At 38.4% G+C, this 18,099-nt stretch overlaps 1 protein-coding gene, 2 long non-coding RNA genes and 2 other non-coding genes across 10 annotated transcripts; 1 reads left to right on the top strand and 4 right to left on the bottom strand.

Moving 5' to 3' along the window:
• Positions 1–632: 632 nt before the first annotated feature.
• Positions 633–739, bottom strand: LOC149270400 (U6 spliceosomal RNA). Its single transcript, XR_016268777.1, has one exon. It is a non-coding gene; the product is annotated as a U6 spliceosomal RNA (small nuclear RNA).
• Esyt2 (extended synaptotagmin-like protein 2) lies at positions 633–17,369 on the bottom strand. 6 transcript variants are annotated; one of them, XM_089461930.1, is made up of 11 exons: positions 17,082–17,369; positions 11,027–11,101; positions 6,588–7,119; positions 5,973–6,524; positions 5,271–5,441; positions 4,528–4,625; positions 3,271–3,319; positions 2,860–3,036; positions 2,370–2,801; positions 1,772–2,266; positions 633–1,343 (listed from the first exon to the last, which is right to left on the bottom strand). In XM_089461930.1, exons 2-11 carry the CDS (start codon positions 11,029–11,031, stop codon positions 1,254–1,256), a joined length of 2,601 nt encoding a protein of 866 aa, XP_089318056.1. In that variant the 5' UTR covers positions 11,032–11,101; positions 17,082–17,369; the 3' UTR covers positions 633–1,253. The 6 variants fall into 6 exon arrangements, with proteins under 6 accessions (XP_089318056.1, XP_089318057.1, XP_089318055.1 ...); XM_089461931.1 differs by lacking the exons at positions 4,528–4,625; positions 17,082–17,369 and adding exons at positions 4,947–5,032; positions 11,945–12,118; XM_089461929.1 differs by lacking the exon at positions 17,082–17,369 and adding an exon at positions 11,945–12,118.
• On the bottom strand, positions 1,492–1,598 carry LOC149270399 (U6 spliceosomal RNA). Its single transcript, XR_016268766.1, has one exon. It is a non-coding gene; the product is annotated as a U6 spliceosomal RNA (small nuclear RNA).
• Positions 7,136–9,835, top strand: LOC149270398 (uncharacterized). Its single transcript, XR_016268523.1, has 2 exons — positions 7,136–8,500; positions 8,587–9,835. It is a non-coding gene; the product is annotated as an uncharacterized LOC149270398 (long non-coding RNA).
• On the bottom strand, positions 9,152–11,020 carry LOC149270397 (uncharacterized). Its single transcript, XR_016268524.1, has 2 exons — positions 9,855–11,020; positions 9,152–9,779 (listed from the first exon to the last, which is right to left on the bottom strand). It is a non-coding gene; the product is annotated as an uncharacterized LOC149270397 (long non-coding RNA).
• Positions 17,370–18,099: the final 730 nt, after the last annotated feature.

The following is an 18,099-nucleotide window of genomic DNA, read 5'->3' as shown; positions in this document are numbered from 1 at the left end:
TACAAAAAAGAGAGCCTGATCCATATTCAAATGTGTCCATTTAAAGAATACAATTTGTATTTTCATCTTAATAATGTACGAAGAGCTGAAGAGAAAAACATTTTAGAACTTCGCTAGAAAACGAAGCGCTGAACATTTTGCAGTTCTGTAAGATTCCAAGTCAAGAAACTAACTTATCGAGCTACTCAGCTCAATAGACTGCCTGCAAGGCTATCCAAATAATGCAAACAAATATACAAACATATATGTGGTGTCCAATAAATTGATAAACAATTATGAATATATATATATATATATATACATATTATACATACAAAAACAAATAATTTTAATGAAACTGTGTTGAAAATTTCAAATTGTACGAGCCTTAAGGCAAAACAATAGATTACATAATTATTATGTATAAAATAAAATGAAAGAAGGAACAGCGAAAACTATAAATATAATATATAGAATATGAATATATTAAAAAAAAAATCATAAAGCATGTCCAAGCAACATAACAAATGTGTCTATATATATATTCAAACTACATACAAAATTTCAATATGAAAATAAATGGCGACAGCAACACAAAAAAGCTAACATTGATATAGTTTTCCTCACAGGAAATTCAGAGGGAGGTACAGCAAAAAAATGTGGAACGCTTCACGATTTTGCGTGTCATCCTTGCGCAGGGGCCATGCTAATCTTCTCTGTATCGTTCCAATTTTAGTATATGTTCTGCCGAAGCAAGAACGAATGTAGCACAAAAATTCTTCTATTTATACGTATACCTGGCGAAATAAGCAGTTGGGAATTACAAGCACACGACTAAGCAACACGGCATGACGAGCGCCATCTGTTGTTCATTTTGCGATTGGTTTGTGCACATGCTAAACAGACACATTTTCATTGGTAACAAGCTAAAACCAGCATTGCTGTTAATAATTTAAATGTTGCTTGAACAATTAAAGTGATTTATTTTAACATGCATTTTTATTAACTTGTTAAATACACTTTCGTTACAATTGTTAACACAAATGGTTTGCTTTATTTAGACTACAATAGAAAATAGAGATTCAGAGGCACGACTAAGAGAGTTTTGGTTCGACTGTTGAAATTCAAACAGTTTTGCTTACGAGAATTATAAATACATTTTCCTTTTATACACATAAGAAATACAAAACAAAACAAAAAGAAGTGTCAAATGATTTCAGTTGATTGTGCTGGCTGCGGCTCTCGAGGAGACTACGTTTCCTCCTCCAGCTCATTTACTCATGTTTCTGCTCGGGCTGCAAATCGAACCAGGACTTCAGGCCAGCGGGCGTAGTTATTTCGCTGTCATCCAACGGTATTTTAAGCTGCAACGGAATAAGATAAGAGAAATATGATAAACAAAAAATATGAAAACTGTGTACATCTTTCTCTTGTATGTAGCATATGGACAATTTCTAAAATGTTAATATTAATTTTCACTATGGCTTTTTCCTTTGAAATATTGTAGAGCAAAAAAATGTGGAACGCTTCACGATTTTGCGTGTCATCCTTGCGCAGGGGCCATGCTAATCTTCTCTGTATCGTTCCAATTTTAGTATATGTTCTGCCGAAGCAAGAACGAATGTAGTTGAAAAATGCTGCTATTTAAATGTAGCAGTAGCCGAATAGGCAGTTGGGAATTCTAAGGCATGCAACGTAGGTAGAGGGGTAGATGAAGGATAGGTAGGTAGGTAAGGCTAGTTAAGGGTAGGTAAAGGGAGGGCAGGTTTCTGTTTTCTGCCTGGCGACTCACCATGCCAATAATGGGACTGCCGCTCGATAGGAATCCCTTCTGTGTGCAGACGGTCACCTCGAGTTCGGTGTGCCGCAGTTCGGCAATCGAAATGAGGTACTCAAAGGAGGCATCGTAAACTGGATTACAATTGTCCTTGATGACGGAGGTCTTGCGCTTGGACTCCTTGCTGCGTCCGGGCAGCAAATACAGCTTCACATATGGATCAGGTATGCTGCTCGGATCACGCAACGGTATATTCATGATCTTGTGTATGGTCACGTCGAGCTTTTGCCGCTGCGCCGAGTACGTGATGGACAGCTGTATGCGGCCCAGACCATGCTCTCCGGCCGTGGAAGTCGTGTCGGGCATGCGATGGGTCAGCGTGGAGCTGGCCACTTCGCTAATTGCCTTCTCCAGCGATGCGGATGCTGGGATTATTGTCGTACTCTTGATGGGCTCCTCCTCGCTAATCGGGGTCTCAGCGGAGAGGCGTTTAGTCTTGGCCTGCTCATCCTGCAAGGAAGCAGATACCAAAGGATATTATAAAATGATTTTATTTAATCTAAATTAATATTATTATGAAAATTTATGTATTATATCTGATTATAGAACTTACCTTGGAAGCTTGACTAGTTAGTGCTGGTGGATCGGGCGTCTTGACAGATGTGCTACGCTGCATAGCTGCGATCTGCTCCAGTGCTTCCGACTCATCGTCGATTTCGCCGGCCTTCAAAATGCGCAGAGATAGTGACATATATAATCTGGATTCGGGTCCAGACTTTTGCAGCTGGAACGGCTGCTGAATGACCTCCATGTTGAACTGCTTCAGCAGGGTGCTGAGCGTGTAGGTAAATTGGCCAATATCGTTGCCCGTCTTCTGGTCATAGATCTTGATGTTGAGGCTCTCGTTATTCGGATTGGTTACCAGGAAGGTGAAGCCCTGCTCCCAGACGGGCGAATCATCGCGCAGGATCATTGCAGTCTGCTTCTTCTGCTTGTTGACGCTGCACACCAAATAGGGATCCGGCTTGGAGTTGGCACGTGCTTGCTGCGACGGATAAGAGATTATTCAGAGATTTATCCACGATATAAACTATATTGCTCACCTTCAGATGGCGAGCGGAATCAATGAATACGCTGAGCACAGCCGAGCTCATGGTCGTCACACGCAACAGTTGAGTCTCCAGTAGGATCTGCTGCAGGTCATTCGGATCGGCAGTCAACTTATACCATTGCAGACGTACATGCAGATCGCCGTGCTTGGCGTCCTCTAGAGCAAGCCACTGTGAAACCAGAAATAACCAATTAATAAGATTGAACTTGCTCTGAATAATAATAAATAAAATAGTTTCACTAGTTTCCCATTCGTAAAGATGAATTTATCAATGGGTATAAGATGAGTTTCTATAGCTCATATAGGAAACGAAAAATTCTGAGTATTCAAAGATTTCCATATAGCTATATATGACCTTTCTCACCCCTTCAGTTGAATTTCTTAACCGTCTCTATATACTTACAGTATCCAGAACTCCCTTCTTGATCACGCTGGATATATCGATTGTGGCTCTAAATGTGGTGGAAATTAAAAATTATATATTAGCATCAAGTTTCAATTTATTTCCTAACAAATTCGATAACGCAAAGTTGTTAAGTGTTTTAAGCGGGTTTCGGGTCGAAAGTGGAGCTTTGGAGTAACTGTTCAGGGATTTCAGATTTTGTGTACTGTGAGAATTGTGTGAGCTGTACGGATTTAGTAGACAAAGTATTATATTGAATATGTTTATTGTTTTGTTTCGATTTTCTTTGAGATACTCATTGATGTGGTGGAGAAAACGATTGCCTAACCTGCCGAGCGACTCGTCATCACTTGTGCGGTCCCAATCAAAGAGTCTAAGCACGAGTATGGCACGTTGTGAGACCTCAACCACAGCCTTATCCGCATTATGGTAATATGGAAGATATTGTATTAATACGGTTAGTTTCAAGCGGGTTGCTCAGCTCAATACAAGTTATGCTACGTATGTACAGTGGTAATTATTCGACTCAATCCATCTACGGCAACGACTCTACAGAGCATGCAGTGTACAGTACAGGGTGCTCCATCTGGCTGTGTGTATATGTGTGAGTGTGTGGGTGTATAGCTGCGCATGCATTGTTAGTATTTCTAGTAGTTTTTTTTAGTACTAATATTTATTTAGTGTTCAGCAGTTCAGCGTATAGCAGTCGGTAAGAGCTAAAGAAGGAACGTTTTTTAAAAGCTTTTGCCAAATTGATAACTGTTGCTAAGATCTTGCGCTATCATTAATGAATGAGAGAACGTTGTCATCAATATTTATGAAACAATGAGAAAAAAAATTTCTCATGTTCACAAAATGGTTTCGGAGAGCTAACAAAATATAGTTATGTCTAGATAAGTTGAGATTTGAGCTTGGGGCTGTCACGTCTTTAGATCATCAAATTGCTCATATATAAAATTTTTCTTATTTAAAATATTACTTTTAAGAGTTGACGCTCGCTTTAAGGAATTGTCAAAATATTTTACTACATAAAATCATAAGCACAAGTTCCTTATAAACGGCTCACGAGCATTCATTCGCGTATTTGCATCACAGTCTTGGGTCAACTCGAGTCAAATGTCGGAGATGTTAGTAAATGCTGGATAAAACTTAGTTTATTATGAGGCAGAACTTGCAAAAACATAACGGAACATAACAGGAAATTAAAAATGCAATGAGAAAGTTAAACAGAAACGCAGTATCATGCCGCAATACAACCTGCCCAATACATCATCAGCCTGTACGCCGGGCATACTTTGGTCATAGTCCCACAAAGAAAAACCAACGAAGTGATTGATGCTGGTAAAAATACCCGCCTAGAAAAACAAGTGTGTGTAAGATAAGAAAGAGACAGAAAGATAGAGAGAGAGAGAGAGAGAGGGAGAGAGCAGTGTCTAAACTGACAGCAAGAGAGAAACAATTAAGCCTATTCTTAAGTTAAAGCAAGGCATGCATTAGTTACGGTAGCCAACATAGATATTACGGGTATTACTCACATACGATTTGCGGTGAATTTGAGTGGAGGGGATTTTTTGGATGGGTTAGCGTTAGCGTGAGACCCGACCCGACTCAATGTCGTGAGCCACACCCAGAGAGGAGAATTTTGTTTGAGACTTGCAGTTAAATGAGTAGCTTACCTGCCGAGATTTTCATCTTGCTTGGAATCATCAGAGTCCTTCAGTTGGATATTAACAAATTGCCCCATTTCAATAAAAACTGTCGCCTGGTGGCACACCCGAGACGCACAAACAAAACACGAGTACATAATGTCAAGAAATATGCATGGAAATTCAAATGAAAAATGGTAAAGTATAGAAAAAAGACAATGGCTACGGCATAAGGAATTCATGTGATTCACAGTGTTCTGCGTGTGTGTTTTGCAGCATGCAGCAATCGATCGGCAACGGCAATAACAGACTACGAAAAGCAGCGAGGAGTTGCATAGCAGCCAGCTTACGTACCTCACACCAGTAATCCCACTTGGGATTCACATTATTATCAATGATCTGCGTCCTGAACTCCTGGGCGCCCACATTGACGATGGCATACGGATCCGATTTACCCTTGCCCAGCACGCTGATGTCCTTCTTCATCAAATTCTTTGCCTCGACGACGTGTATGCGCAGCAGACCCTGAAATTAAATAGTATTTATATATTAATAAATATTATTAAGTAGATTTTATTAACTTAAAAATAATATTATTAATTTAGAAAATTAGAAAATTTTTTTAAAAGTCAAATTATTTATATTAATTTATAAAGAAAATGATCAGTTCAGAAAATTATTAATTAAAATATATTACGAAAAAAAAAATTAAACAAAAAATAATGAATTTAAATAAAGAAATGTGTTATTTTTATTTATTAAATTAAAAATTAATCAGTTCTGTTAATTTATACTTCTATTAATAATTTTCTGAATCAATCATTTTATTTCTAAATAAAGAAATAAATAAATAAAAAAAAAAAAAAATTATTATTTAGCTGTTCGTATAAATTAGAGCTCAAATATATGCTGTTCTACTAATCAGTCTTTATGCTCTCCTCCTCAAACATTCATCAGTCAGTCAATCAATCTGACAATATATATGTATATATCGTCAAGCACATCAATCATCTGTTTATTAACTCGGACACATGGACAATAATTACGACCACCCACCTCAGGCTCGGGCATTTTGAGCGACACCGCGGAGACCTCGTCACTGAGGGAAATCGGCAGCTTGTTGGGCAGCACCATCACATTGCCAATTTGCTCCACAATGATGCGGCGCAGGAGATCGGAGAGTCCCGGCATGTCCATAAAGTCAATCACGCCCACCAGATTGAAGTCAATGTTCGGGTTGTTGAGGAAGAAGATCTGCAGACCGCCCACCAGTGGCATGGAGCGTATCAGCGGCTTCATCACCACGCGCACCCAGCCGTGAATCTGGAAGTCCTTAATGCCGCCCTTCATGCCGCCCAGGTAGAAGTTGATGTCGCAGTCGCTGGCATAGAACAAATCCAGATCCATGATGATCTCATTGCGGTCCACGTTCTTGTCGTAGATCTTCACGCCGCCGATGCGTGGCGGAATCGTGCCCAATATAATTCGGTCGAAGCGGAAGCCATTCATCTTGTACTGCGACAGCGCCAAGGCGACATTTGGCTCAATCGTCTCCTTGACCAAGGTGCGAGCAAAGTGATTGGCATTGGGCCAAACCTGCTTCAGAATCTATCGTGGAAGGAAGTCCCCCGTTAGGAATAGCTCACGTCAGACCCAATCTCAAGAGTTTACCTTATTCAACCACTCGGCGCGCTCCACATCCGGAAAGTAGACCCAGGCGGGCAGCTCGTCGATGCGCGCGAGGATCACATCCTTTTCGCAGGCCAGAGCTGATGCCTTGGCTATGTCGCGCCTCTTCGCCGACGTCTTGGCCAGCTGATCCCGCGCCACCGACAATATAACGGGCGCAATAAGCCAGGCCACAGACCAGCCCATGTAGCCAACCAGATATATGGAGCCCACAATGGCCACCTTCTTGCCCACCGAGTAGATGACGGAGAAGATGCTGTCCTCATTGCTGCTGCTTGGCTTTGCCACAGCTGCGCTGTCATTGCCAGCACTCGGTGTTGCTGCTGTAGCTGTTGTTGTTGTTGCTGCAGTTGTTGGTGTTGCTGCTGCTGTCGGCGTCGCTGCAGGCGTGGCAGCGGGCGTTTCGTTCATTTTGGGTGGCTGGGCGAGCGGCACTATGGGCTCCTCCAGATCTGAATTCGGCGGCACTACGAATTCGGCTAACGGCACAGTCGGCTCAGCTGCGTTCGTATCGCTAGAGTAATGAGAGAGTGAGAGAGAGACAGAAACAATAATGAAAATAATTAGAATACTGTCGATTCTATTAGCTTGAGACCAGCTGATTCATTAGCACTGGAACCGGCACCGACACCGGCACAGTGGATGATGTCATCGCTAGGTGACTTGATGGAGAGTGTTGAAGCTGAAGCAAAACTTGGTGCCGGCTACAAATTGTATTTTCTGTATACAAATCGTGTTTATCTAGCTGCTGTTTTCTCATTATATTGCTGTGCATTACTCATACGCCGCGTGGGTCTGGCGAATTGACACAGTTTTTATGAAAGCACTTTCCACTGGCAATTGCCAATTGGCAGTCATAAGAAACATTAAGCAAGTTGGCTTTCAATATACACACATAGGCATATAGATTCGACATATGGATTTTCAGATGCTGTTTGTGGCATAGGTTATAAAAGGAATCTACTTTAGGCGAAAATGTTTATGCATCTAATATCCTTATCTCTGAGCTTCCGAAAAAAATTGATGGATAAACAATATATTATTATTAAGATTTGATATAAAAAAAAAAAAAAAACGGAAGTAAAAGGAATATTTCAATTAATCTAAAAATATTAATTATGAGAAGTCTGAGTACATGTTCACAACTAACTTGGAAAACTGTTAAATTGTCAGAAAAATTGATAGAAAATCTAACGATATCTATATATATAAAAGAAAGTTGTGTAAAAGTGAAGACCGCTTATAACTTGATTTGGGCTGAACCAATTTTCATGGTTTTTGATTTGTTGGATTTGTCTCCGCAACGAGTTTAGTATAGGGTCTTAAAAATACTGAAAAAATTTGCCGAATACTTGAAAAACGCGGTTTTTTCCCCAAATGTTCAAATTTTTTTTATACCCAGTAGGCTTGGTAACAGTGACAGTTTTGACAATAGTGTAGAAGTAAATAAACAAATGTAGTCAGTCAGTCTACGGTCTCCTGACCTCGAGCAGACCTGACTATTCAAAAAAAAAAAAAAAAAAAAAAAAAAAAAAAAAAAATTTTCAAATCAAAAGGAAAAATATTTCAAATCAAAAATCTGCAAAAAATCAAAAGATTAAAACCTGACTGTTCAAAAAATAAATAAAAAATTAAAAATTCGAAATTAAAAAAAAAAAAAGGTAATTATTAAAAAGTGTATTTTTGGCTTTTTATATTTTCGGACTTTTAAACTTTATAAATATTTCAAATCAAAAATCTGCAAAAATTAAAAAAAAAATCAAAAGATTAAAACCTAACAATCAAAAATAAATAAAAAATTCAAAATTCAAAATTCGAAATTAGAAAAAAAAAAGTTAATTATTAAAAATTGTATTTTTGGACTTTTACAAAAGCTAAATATCTCGAAAGTTCAGGTATTTGTTTGTCTCAAACATAAATTTGTGTAAATTATTTATATTTATATTTCTCGATTGTTTTATATGGTTTTGTGCGAGGGCAGTATTACTATTAATAAAAATGCCGCGTCCTAGAAGATCTAATTTTTCCCGGCGGACCCATAATGCAATTAGGCAACGGAATAGCGCGAGACAATTATCTGACGAAGAGCGAGAAATCGCCCGAGAAAGGCTCCGCGTTAGTACCCAGGGAAGAAGGGCCTTAATTCGTGCTTCTCAAAGAGAGGCAGCCCGTGAAATGGCAATAAGAAATGGTTCAAGGATTGATTTGAATTGAGCAGCGTTTCGATATGATTGCACCATTGATTACAGCTTGAATCGTTTAGTTTGCATTGGTCCAATGGACGTTGTTTGCTAGCATTGTGGCGCATTGAAGTTTGCTGGTGAAACGCCCGGTTTGTGCTGCCTTAGTGGTAAAGTGACATTGCCATTAGCGGTCACCATAGCCATTGCGTTCCCTGCTTTATGGCGAAACACTAGAATCACGACATTTTCTAGCGAACACTCAAAAATACAATGCCTGTTTCCAAATGACATAATTTGGGGCGGAAAATATTGGAGACGGATATTTAAGGTAATTTACGTTAAAAATTTTATTTTCTATGACTGCCAAAAAAAAAATTTTGAATAATGTAGTTTGTTAGATTTCTGTAAATAGTGTTTGTAAATATAACTATAACTATGGCTTTGAATTTAAAGATTCAAGGCCAGATTTGCCATCGCATTGGATCATTGCAACCTATTGAAGATGCACAGCAAAAATTCTTGCAAATATACTTCATGGGCAATATGGAAGAACAACTTGACCGGCGTCAAGAAATGAACACAGCTATGAAAAGAGCAATTCTCCATGATTTGCATGCTTAGAAATTTAAACCAACCAAAACTGTGCAATGGAACGCGTTTGGTGATAAGAAAACTGATGAGCAATGTGATTCACGCGTTGATACTCAAAGGAAAATTTAAAGATGAGGAAGTTCTTATTCCTAGGATTCCGATGAGCTCAACAGATATGCCCTTTGAATTTAAACGAATTCAATTCCCGCTTCGTCTTGCCTTCGCCATGACGATCAACAAGTCACAGGGCCAATCTTTGACTATTTGTGGCCTCAATCTAGAAAATGCGTGTTTTTCTCATGGTCAATTGTACGTGGCATGCTCACGTGTTGGCAAACGATCCGCATTATTTGTTCTTGCACCCGACCAAAAAACGAAGAATGTCGTTTACAACAAGGTGCTTGAATGAAAATCCGATTAATAAATTTATCAGTGTATCCCAGCCTGAACAACATAGCTTTCAACAATTTTTTACCTAGAAATAATATAGAGGGCAATGCAACGTTTGCCAGGCCAGCTAGTATTTAATAAATATATCAACATATACATATATTTTTGTATGCATTAATCAATATAATTGTATTTGATTGATACTAAAATGCTTAGAGAGTGCAAGTAAATTAAGTAAATAATAGAACATTTCGATTTAGCCGGTCTGCATGGCAAAAGCCCCTAGAGACTTCGATTTTCCATTATCGCAGGAGCACGGCACTCAGGTTTAACGATTCCTAAATACTCAATGAGCTGGAATCATGGCAGAGCTGGCCACTCCTCCATTCGAAGCTCATCGCTAATTCTAGACTCCTGGGTAAATTTACATCTTGATGCTGCCAGCGCCTTCTGTTTGTGTTTCACTTTTGTTTATCTTATTCATCTGTTACTTTGTACGGGCCAATTTTGTGGGCTCGAGTGAGGCGCCTGGGCTAAAATATTCATTTCGTCCGAAACTTTTGCAATTATATCAACTTGCTGATAAATTGAAAAAAGCTTTTGTCTTAACGATTTAACAATGAGTTGAGCTCCAGCGAGGATGGCTACAAACTCTAGCTAAATATTTTATTTGGTAACTAGGCGTCGACAGAGCCAAGTACATGAGCCTTTGGGGCATGTGGCTATGTATTGCGGCCACCTGTTGCATGGCAGCCAGTAAAAGTAAACAAAATAGAGACCAAGAGAGAGAGAGAGAGAGAGTGGGATAGAGCGGGAGAGAGCGAGAGTTGAGTCTGACATAACTTTAATGCTGTCTGCCTTCAAAAGCTGTTCCATTGCCAAGAACATGAACCCGCTTAACGACTATTCGCGTATTTGTTTTGTTGCTTCTTCTAATTCTCCCTCTCCCTCTCTCTCTCTCTCTCCGTGTCTCTTTAGCTTCCTGTCTCTGTCTATCTCTAATTGGCTTGGCGTTTTTATGGAATGACGTCGCCGTCTGATTGTTTTTTGTTGTTGTTATAGTTTATATACTATATGTATACATACATACATATATATTTATATATATACATGTAAACATATATAAATTGTTTTTATATTTGTCACACTTATTCTATATTAGATGGGCGCGACCCGCTTGGCCATGTGCACAATCATCATAAATGTTTGTGAATATTAGAAAAAAATAAATCAAATAATATTTAATTGTTGCTTCACCTCATTGTTTGTTATTGTGCACTCTTCTTCTTTGCTTTCCCAATTGTGTTTGTTCAATTAGTGTGTGCTGGATAACTGAAAAATGAGTTGGTAAACATAAAAGGTGTTTAAGGTTAAACAGTCACAAGAAAAACATAAAAAGTGAAATATGTTTTAAAAAGCGGTAAAATTTAATTAATAACTTACAAACCAATTAGTAGTTAGAAAAAAGATTTAAAAATTGAGGTCAGCACATTAGTTTAAAGAAAAAAAAAAAAAAAAACATTTGTAGCTGCTGCTAAAAAGTAAAAAGTGAAAAAATTGCAAATTCTAAAATTTAAATTAAATTAAAAAAAAAAAAAAACAATTGAAGTTTACTTAATCTTTACGAATATTATATTGAGAAAAATAAGGTTTCTATTTAAGTGCCTCATAGGGGCTGGAACCTATGAGTCGATAGAGTCCCCTATCATAATTATAAATATAATTAGAGAAATATAGTATATGTGGTTAAAATACCCAGCAATCAGATGAGTTGCTCGGTTTTGCAGTTAAAATTACTTAGTTGATATATTATTATTATACACATATATAGCAATGGGTAAATATTTATGTATTTCTACTATATATGTACCCATATTTCAAGTCTTTATAAATGTGCTTGAACTAAATTGTCTTGCGTTTCAAATATATATAAACATACACACACACATGTAGAGACATATAACCACACACACACACACACAAATGTCTGAGAGTATCTAAAATCGCTATGTGGCATAGAGTATATACAAATTTGCCAATATGGAATACAGTTTGTATATTTTTATCAAGTTCTAATTTTTCATTCATACAACAATAACAACAACAACATTAATTAAACATAATACATTTGTTGTTTTGAAAACCGGATTCTGATTACAAAATTTTATTACGCACCCAAACAAAACTTTATAAACTCTATACGATTCGGAATTTGTTTTTGTTTGTTTCTAATTTTTTCTTTCTGTTTCAAATGAGCTATTTAAAATTCTGTTTGTTGTTGTAGATTGCGCGACGCGTGTGACGACTTGGCGTCGAGGCGACGTTTCGAAAACTGAACCGAACTGAAATTCTGAGCGGCAGCCACTAGAAGATTTTGGGCTTTGAGTGAAAGCTCTGCGGGGTCTCGAGCAAAAGCTTCGCACAGCAGCCGGGCTGATGCGCTGCTCAATGCTGTAGTTTCCATGGCGCCAATGGGGTAGCCCTATCACAATAGTCTTAGCCTGGGCAGAGCACTGCCCAACAAAAGAATTCTTTAAACTGGTTGAGGTGTACAATGAAAGTTGATTTTAATTTGTTATGATATAAATAATATATATTTTTCATAGAATATATAAATATATAAATAATTTATAAATAATCGGCAAATATTTGAAGAGATATACTTAAAGTTGTTCCTAAGAATTTGTATTTAGTTTTTGTAAAATATGATTATATGTAAATAATGAATATGTGAATAGATAAATTTAAGTAAGCTTTGATTACATTTCAATTGGCTTTTGAGCAGTAAGAGATGAAGAATAATTGAGTAACTGGTGAGTTTACCTGATTTAAAATGTATACATATTTAAATACTACTTTTAAAATACAGTATATTAATTTTATTATAACCTCACATTTGTTTATTCATTTCGTTAATTCAATTTATTTTAGCAAACATAATTTTGTTTGTTTTGCAGTGTTTCCTCCAATTACTCTACATAATAGTTACATCGTGAGCTTGCTGCACAGTGTAATCATTAGTTAATTATACATGCAGCGCCCAGGTCAACCGTTAATTCTAAATAGTAGCAATTTGTGCGTGGCATACACATGAATCCTTTGCTGGCTGATATCATACTTAAACTATATTTTGTCTGTTAAACTGTGCCTATGCGTGGGCCCACAACAGTTAAGCTGTCGGATTAAGTAGCGGAGCGAGGCGGTTTTCATAAATAACAAATATGCGCGCCACTTTTCACATATGAGTAATAATCGTGGCATATGCATTTATAATGCCAGCAGCATATTAAAAGGTAAACAATGCGCCATAAAAAAGTGTAAATCAAATGCAAACAAACTACAGATGGGGCAACTTTAACACGGCCTTCAGCACCCGCATCCGCACACACCCACACACGCACGCACACACACACGGGCAGAGTTATACATGTCGATCCACATTGTTGGAGCTGGGCAAGAAAGGCAGGCAAAAGGCAGGTGGCGTTCGTTGTCGAAGGACGCTCATTGTTGTTGCTATTGTAGCTGCTGCTGCTGCTGCAGGCAATGCCTGGAAAATGTTGCAAAATGAAAATGCCGCTCCTCGGGAATTTAAAATTTGCCAGCCATTTGACTTGTGCCAACACAGCAAATGCCATTGCATGCCTCGAGCTGGGAAATTATCGTCTGCCAATTAGGAGCGCAGCCTATGAAAAGTTCTTCGGGCACGTTAACTTGGCGATGCTGAAAGCTCTATCTTCATACAGGTGTATGCAGGGGGGGCAGTGGAATAAAAGCACTAACTCCATATAGGGAAAATCAAATAGAGAAAGTCTTAATTAAGTGTGTTTAATATTCTGAGCATCTTTATCTGTTGCGCTATCAGGATTGCTCTAATATTTTCTGTTATTTTCTCATATTCTCCTTATATGCTTTTCTATTTCTCGATTTAATTCCAAACTTTTTATTAATAATAAAAATGACTAAAACAGCTATTAGTTATTCCTGTCACGCGCTCAATTGCCGTGCGTGTTGCACTTGACGCATTTCTATTGCTTCATAAATAATTGGTCTTTCTTGGCGGCCTTGGTTTAGTTATCAGCAGCTCGACTGGGCACACGTGGCGTATGCATAATAACAATGTGAGTAGAACTTTGAAAACTGAAGCCACGATAGAAAAGTAATTTGATGTTTGTCCACTGATTGTCGATTCGTTGTAAGCTAAGCGATTCACAGACGACCTACAAAGCCGTCGTCAATTGGGGTCACAAGGCTGACGGGGCTATGCTCGAGTGGAAGAGTCAGTAAACAAATCCTTAAAGGCATCCTGGCTTTTGTTGTTGTATCCGTGTATCGTTTGCTCTGCTTGCTCTCGGCTGAATGACGTCAGGTCTGCCTTTGATTTATGGACAGGCAGTCAAGCAAATCGCCTCGAATCTCAAACTAAATGCTACAAATTCTCAGCCAATTGCCATGCCACGAACCTCAGTTGAGGGCGTGGCAGCTGTGTAAAGCGCGACAGTTGGCCGACTGATTGCGTGGCCATAAACGACAATAAATTGAGTTAATTAAGTGAATTACCCATGCACTATATACACTGAAAAGCTGATTATATCTAATAGCATTTCCTACATGCTGCTGCCTTTGCGTCTAGCAGCTAGCAACTAGTCGAAGGAGTGTCCTTATGCCTCGCACAGCACTCAATTAGCGCCAGAATCACTTGGGAATTGTAAAATGTAATTTACTGATATAAATAGTTTATGATTCATAAAAGCCTTTGCAGCGATCAGTGGAGTGGGAGCCAAACATACATATACACATTCTCTTAGAATATCATCGAAAATGCTGGCTTAAGTATAGGGTTGTATAGAATCTGCATCATTGTGCTCAATCTAGTCAAGTCACATAATCTATAAAGTAACATATCATCATTATCTAGAGATGGTATATGTAAATAGAAAACAAAACAAATCAGTTTCAATCTTGCCTCACACAAGGCAAAGTTAAGTTCTTAGACTAAGTTGAGACAGAGTACTTCAAGTTCATCATAGTCATATCCACCTGTTGTTTTCTATTCTAGATGACCGCATGATGGCCACATCAGCTCGGAAGCTGCCCCAAACGTTGACCTTGGTTTGGCTCTCGTTGACCCAAAAAGTCAACTTAAACACGAGTTGTCAACCCCTTGAAAACGTAATGCAATTTGCATTATGAAGCACGTTTCGAGTGTTTGACTCACACACACACACACACACTCAAACACTCATACATATGTACACATCACATTCAATATTTAAGAAACTTTTCTGCCTGCCCTGGCAAACGCAGCTGAGGGGTTAAGCGTAAGCCTATTAAAGGATATGAACCATATGAAAAGAATTTCATTTTTTTGTTTTTTCTTTTCCATTTTTTTTTTTTCAGGAAAAACGTATGAAAATTAAAGTTGTGTATTGAGTGTGAGTGAGAGGGCCTCTTGTGCGCGTCTGCTGATGTTTTCATAAAATGGCCGCAGGGATACATATAAAATACATGTGAAGCAAGCAGAAGTTCGAGCGTTAATTTAACCAGAGCCAACCACAGCCATCCATCCACATACTCAAGTTGGCCAACAAGCGGGCTATTAAATTAGCTACCAACTTCCAAAAAGGGCAGCGGCCAGAGGCCAGGGGCGTGCAGTGCGAGGGGCTTTTTATTAATAGACATTATTATCGCCTCAATCAGGCGACAGCCCAAATGCGAATGGAAGGAAGCAAACCAAGTCAAGAAAAGCAATTGGAATGTTTGCCTTATGAATTATACACAACTAACCGTTCCTTTAGGTAGTTCCAATAAAAAAGACATAAATTCGAAAGGCACTGGGAGAGCGTGGGAGTCAGAGTGCGGATTAGAAAGTGGGAAGGCCAGCGAGCACAGGTGCTGTGGAAAGTACTTTGGAAGAAAACACACACAAAAAAAAAAAATAAATAAATAAAATAATGTTATACGAGCAAGGAACCATGCGCGGGTATCGTTTGCAACAGCTAAGGAAACAATTAAAAAGGCGAAGTTTCAAATTGATCGACTGTGAGATACTGCGGAAAGTAGGGCTGTTTACAATATGAGGGAGACGCATTATAAGATAAGTCTCCATCTAAAATATGATGAGTTTATAGAGGGAAAGAATGATTTTATTTTTAAATTTATATATTTTAAAGAACTAAGTAAAATAGTTTTTTTTTTTTTATCTTTTAAAATACAGGTTCTTTTTTTAATCAATAGAGAACTTAACATTGTTTATTGATCAAATTTATAATCTCAGAAAATTTGCATATAAGCCTGGAGCAACGCATGGTTCTTACAAAGAATCACATTTACAAAGAATTACATATGCATAGCCTACTTCTAGGGGAGGGCAATGAACTTTCATTACTTTGTATATAATTACCGAATATCCTATTTATACAAATAACAAAGCTCTCAAGATTGCTCGAGATCCCTTAGAGCCTTTCAAGGAACCGATAATTCAATTTCCATTTGCAATGGACTCAGGGTAAAAAAATTAAAGAAATTTATTTTACTTTAATAAAATTCCTATAATACTTCTACAATGCAACTTTACAAAGTACATGAAAAATTCAAATAAAATAAATCAAATTAAAAATTTAAGCCAAACCCCGCCTCAAATGTATTCATCGTTATAAACTACTCTTTGGCTGCCAATTGCAGTAACTGTATACATTAAGTGGCTTTGTCAACTTTAGTTATTACTGTCAAAAACAGTTAGACCCGTTGTCAGATCCATATTCTCGCTGACAGCCTGGACAACTGCAAAACTGTTCGCATTTGTCATGGGCCCAGAAATGGATACATGGCCAGCGGTCGCAATAACAACAATTGCTGCTAACAAAACACACGGCCACGCCCACAGTGTGAGGTCTGCCCCACTTGATGCGCCCTTCAAATGTGGTTACACTTTAATTATGCCAGGCGTCAAGTGCAAAGGGAGGGCCAGGCGCTGGCTTGACAAAAAGTTCGTGAAATCCTTTCGCGCGTCATAAATGTCTGTCACAGCGGCTGTAACGACTGACTGTCTGACAGTCGGACTGCATGTGTGTGTGTGTGTGTCTGATTGTGTCAGCTTTTACCGTCAGGCCATGGCTTGCTTTGTGTATGTCACGTCATTTGTGCGCTGACAACGCGGCGTATGCGTAACTTTTACAATGTTCACTTTTACATACACACACACATATCTAAACACCTATAGCAAGTTTAAGTATCAGCTAAAGCGCTAACCAAGAGTCGGACTCGCCACTTAGGAGTGTTGAATTTTTAATGTTGACTTGCAAATGTTGCTTACAGTTTATCAGGCGCTGCTGCTCCTGGCGCTGCTGCTGCTGCTATTGGCACTTGAGCAACAACAAAGGGTGACAAAGCCGCACAAAGGATCCGCAAATAAAGCACAATTGCTGGCGACACTTTTCTTATTGTGTTTCTTTTTTACGTTGAGTTTCGCTTGGCTATTGATTCGAGCTGTTGGAACTGTCAGCTAAGGAAAATGCGCGCCGAATTTGCCTGGCGGCAGGCGCAACACAGCGACACTAAAGCAATAAACGTGGCGCCTCGCACGCGTCTCGCACACAACTGAGCCGCCATCTGACGGCGTGCAACGAAAGTCACTCAAGGCGCAGCGTGTGACCCACTTTTGCCCAGCTGTAAACGACTCAAAGAGCAAGAGCAGAGATTAAGAGAGAGAGAGAGAGAGAGAGAGAGAGAGAGAGCGCGCGAGCAGAGGTTTGAGCGACATTTTGCAGCGCAAGGTCGCATTTTGTTTACGTTCGTTGCTATTTTTGGCGCCAAAAAGACGAAACAACTGTTGCAGCAAGAGAAGCGAGAGCTGTGTGAGTGAGTGTGTGTGTGTGTGTGTGTGCGCGTGTGTGCTTGAGGTGAGTGAGGCGTAAGTGGCTGCTATAAATATTAGCATATTAAACAAACACAATCGCATCACTGCGTTTTATTGGCATGAATAAGAATTGAATTGAACTAAATGAACAGACTATTAAATTTTTAAATATGATGTAAAATATAACATATTTTTAAAATTTAATAATTAATAATATTATTACATTAATTATAAAATAATTAATTTTGTTTAATTAATTAATTAAATACTTAAGGGCTATTAAAATATACTTATATTGTGTTTTTAGCTACGACAAAGTTCAGGCATGCGCGCAGTTTGAAAGCCATTGTGCTTTGCTAAGGGACCTGGCAAAAGCATAAAGTTTGACAGCAGCTGCTTAAAATGTTTAGACTTGAGCTTTTAATGCATGGAAATTTTAAATTGAAAAAATATTTAAAAAATAAAAAAATATTTA

This window comes from Drosophila arizonae, chromosome 2, assembly GCF_054131065.1.
Source record: "Drosophila arizonae isolate 15081-1271.41 chromosome 2, UAZ_ARI_1.0, whole genome shotgun sequence".
NCBI lineage: Eukaryota > Metazoa > Arthropoda > Insecta > Diptera > Drosophilidae > Drosophila > Drosophila arizonae.
This window is presented reverse-complemented; position numbering and strand designations above follow the sequence as displayed.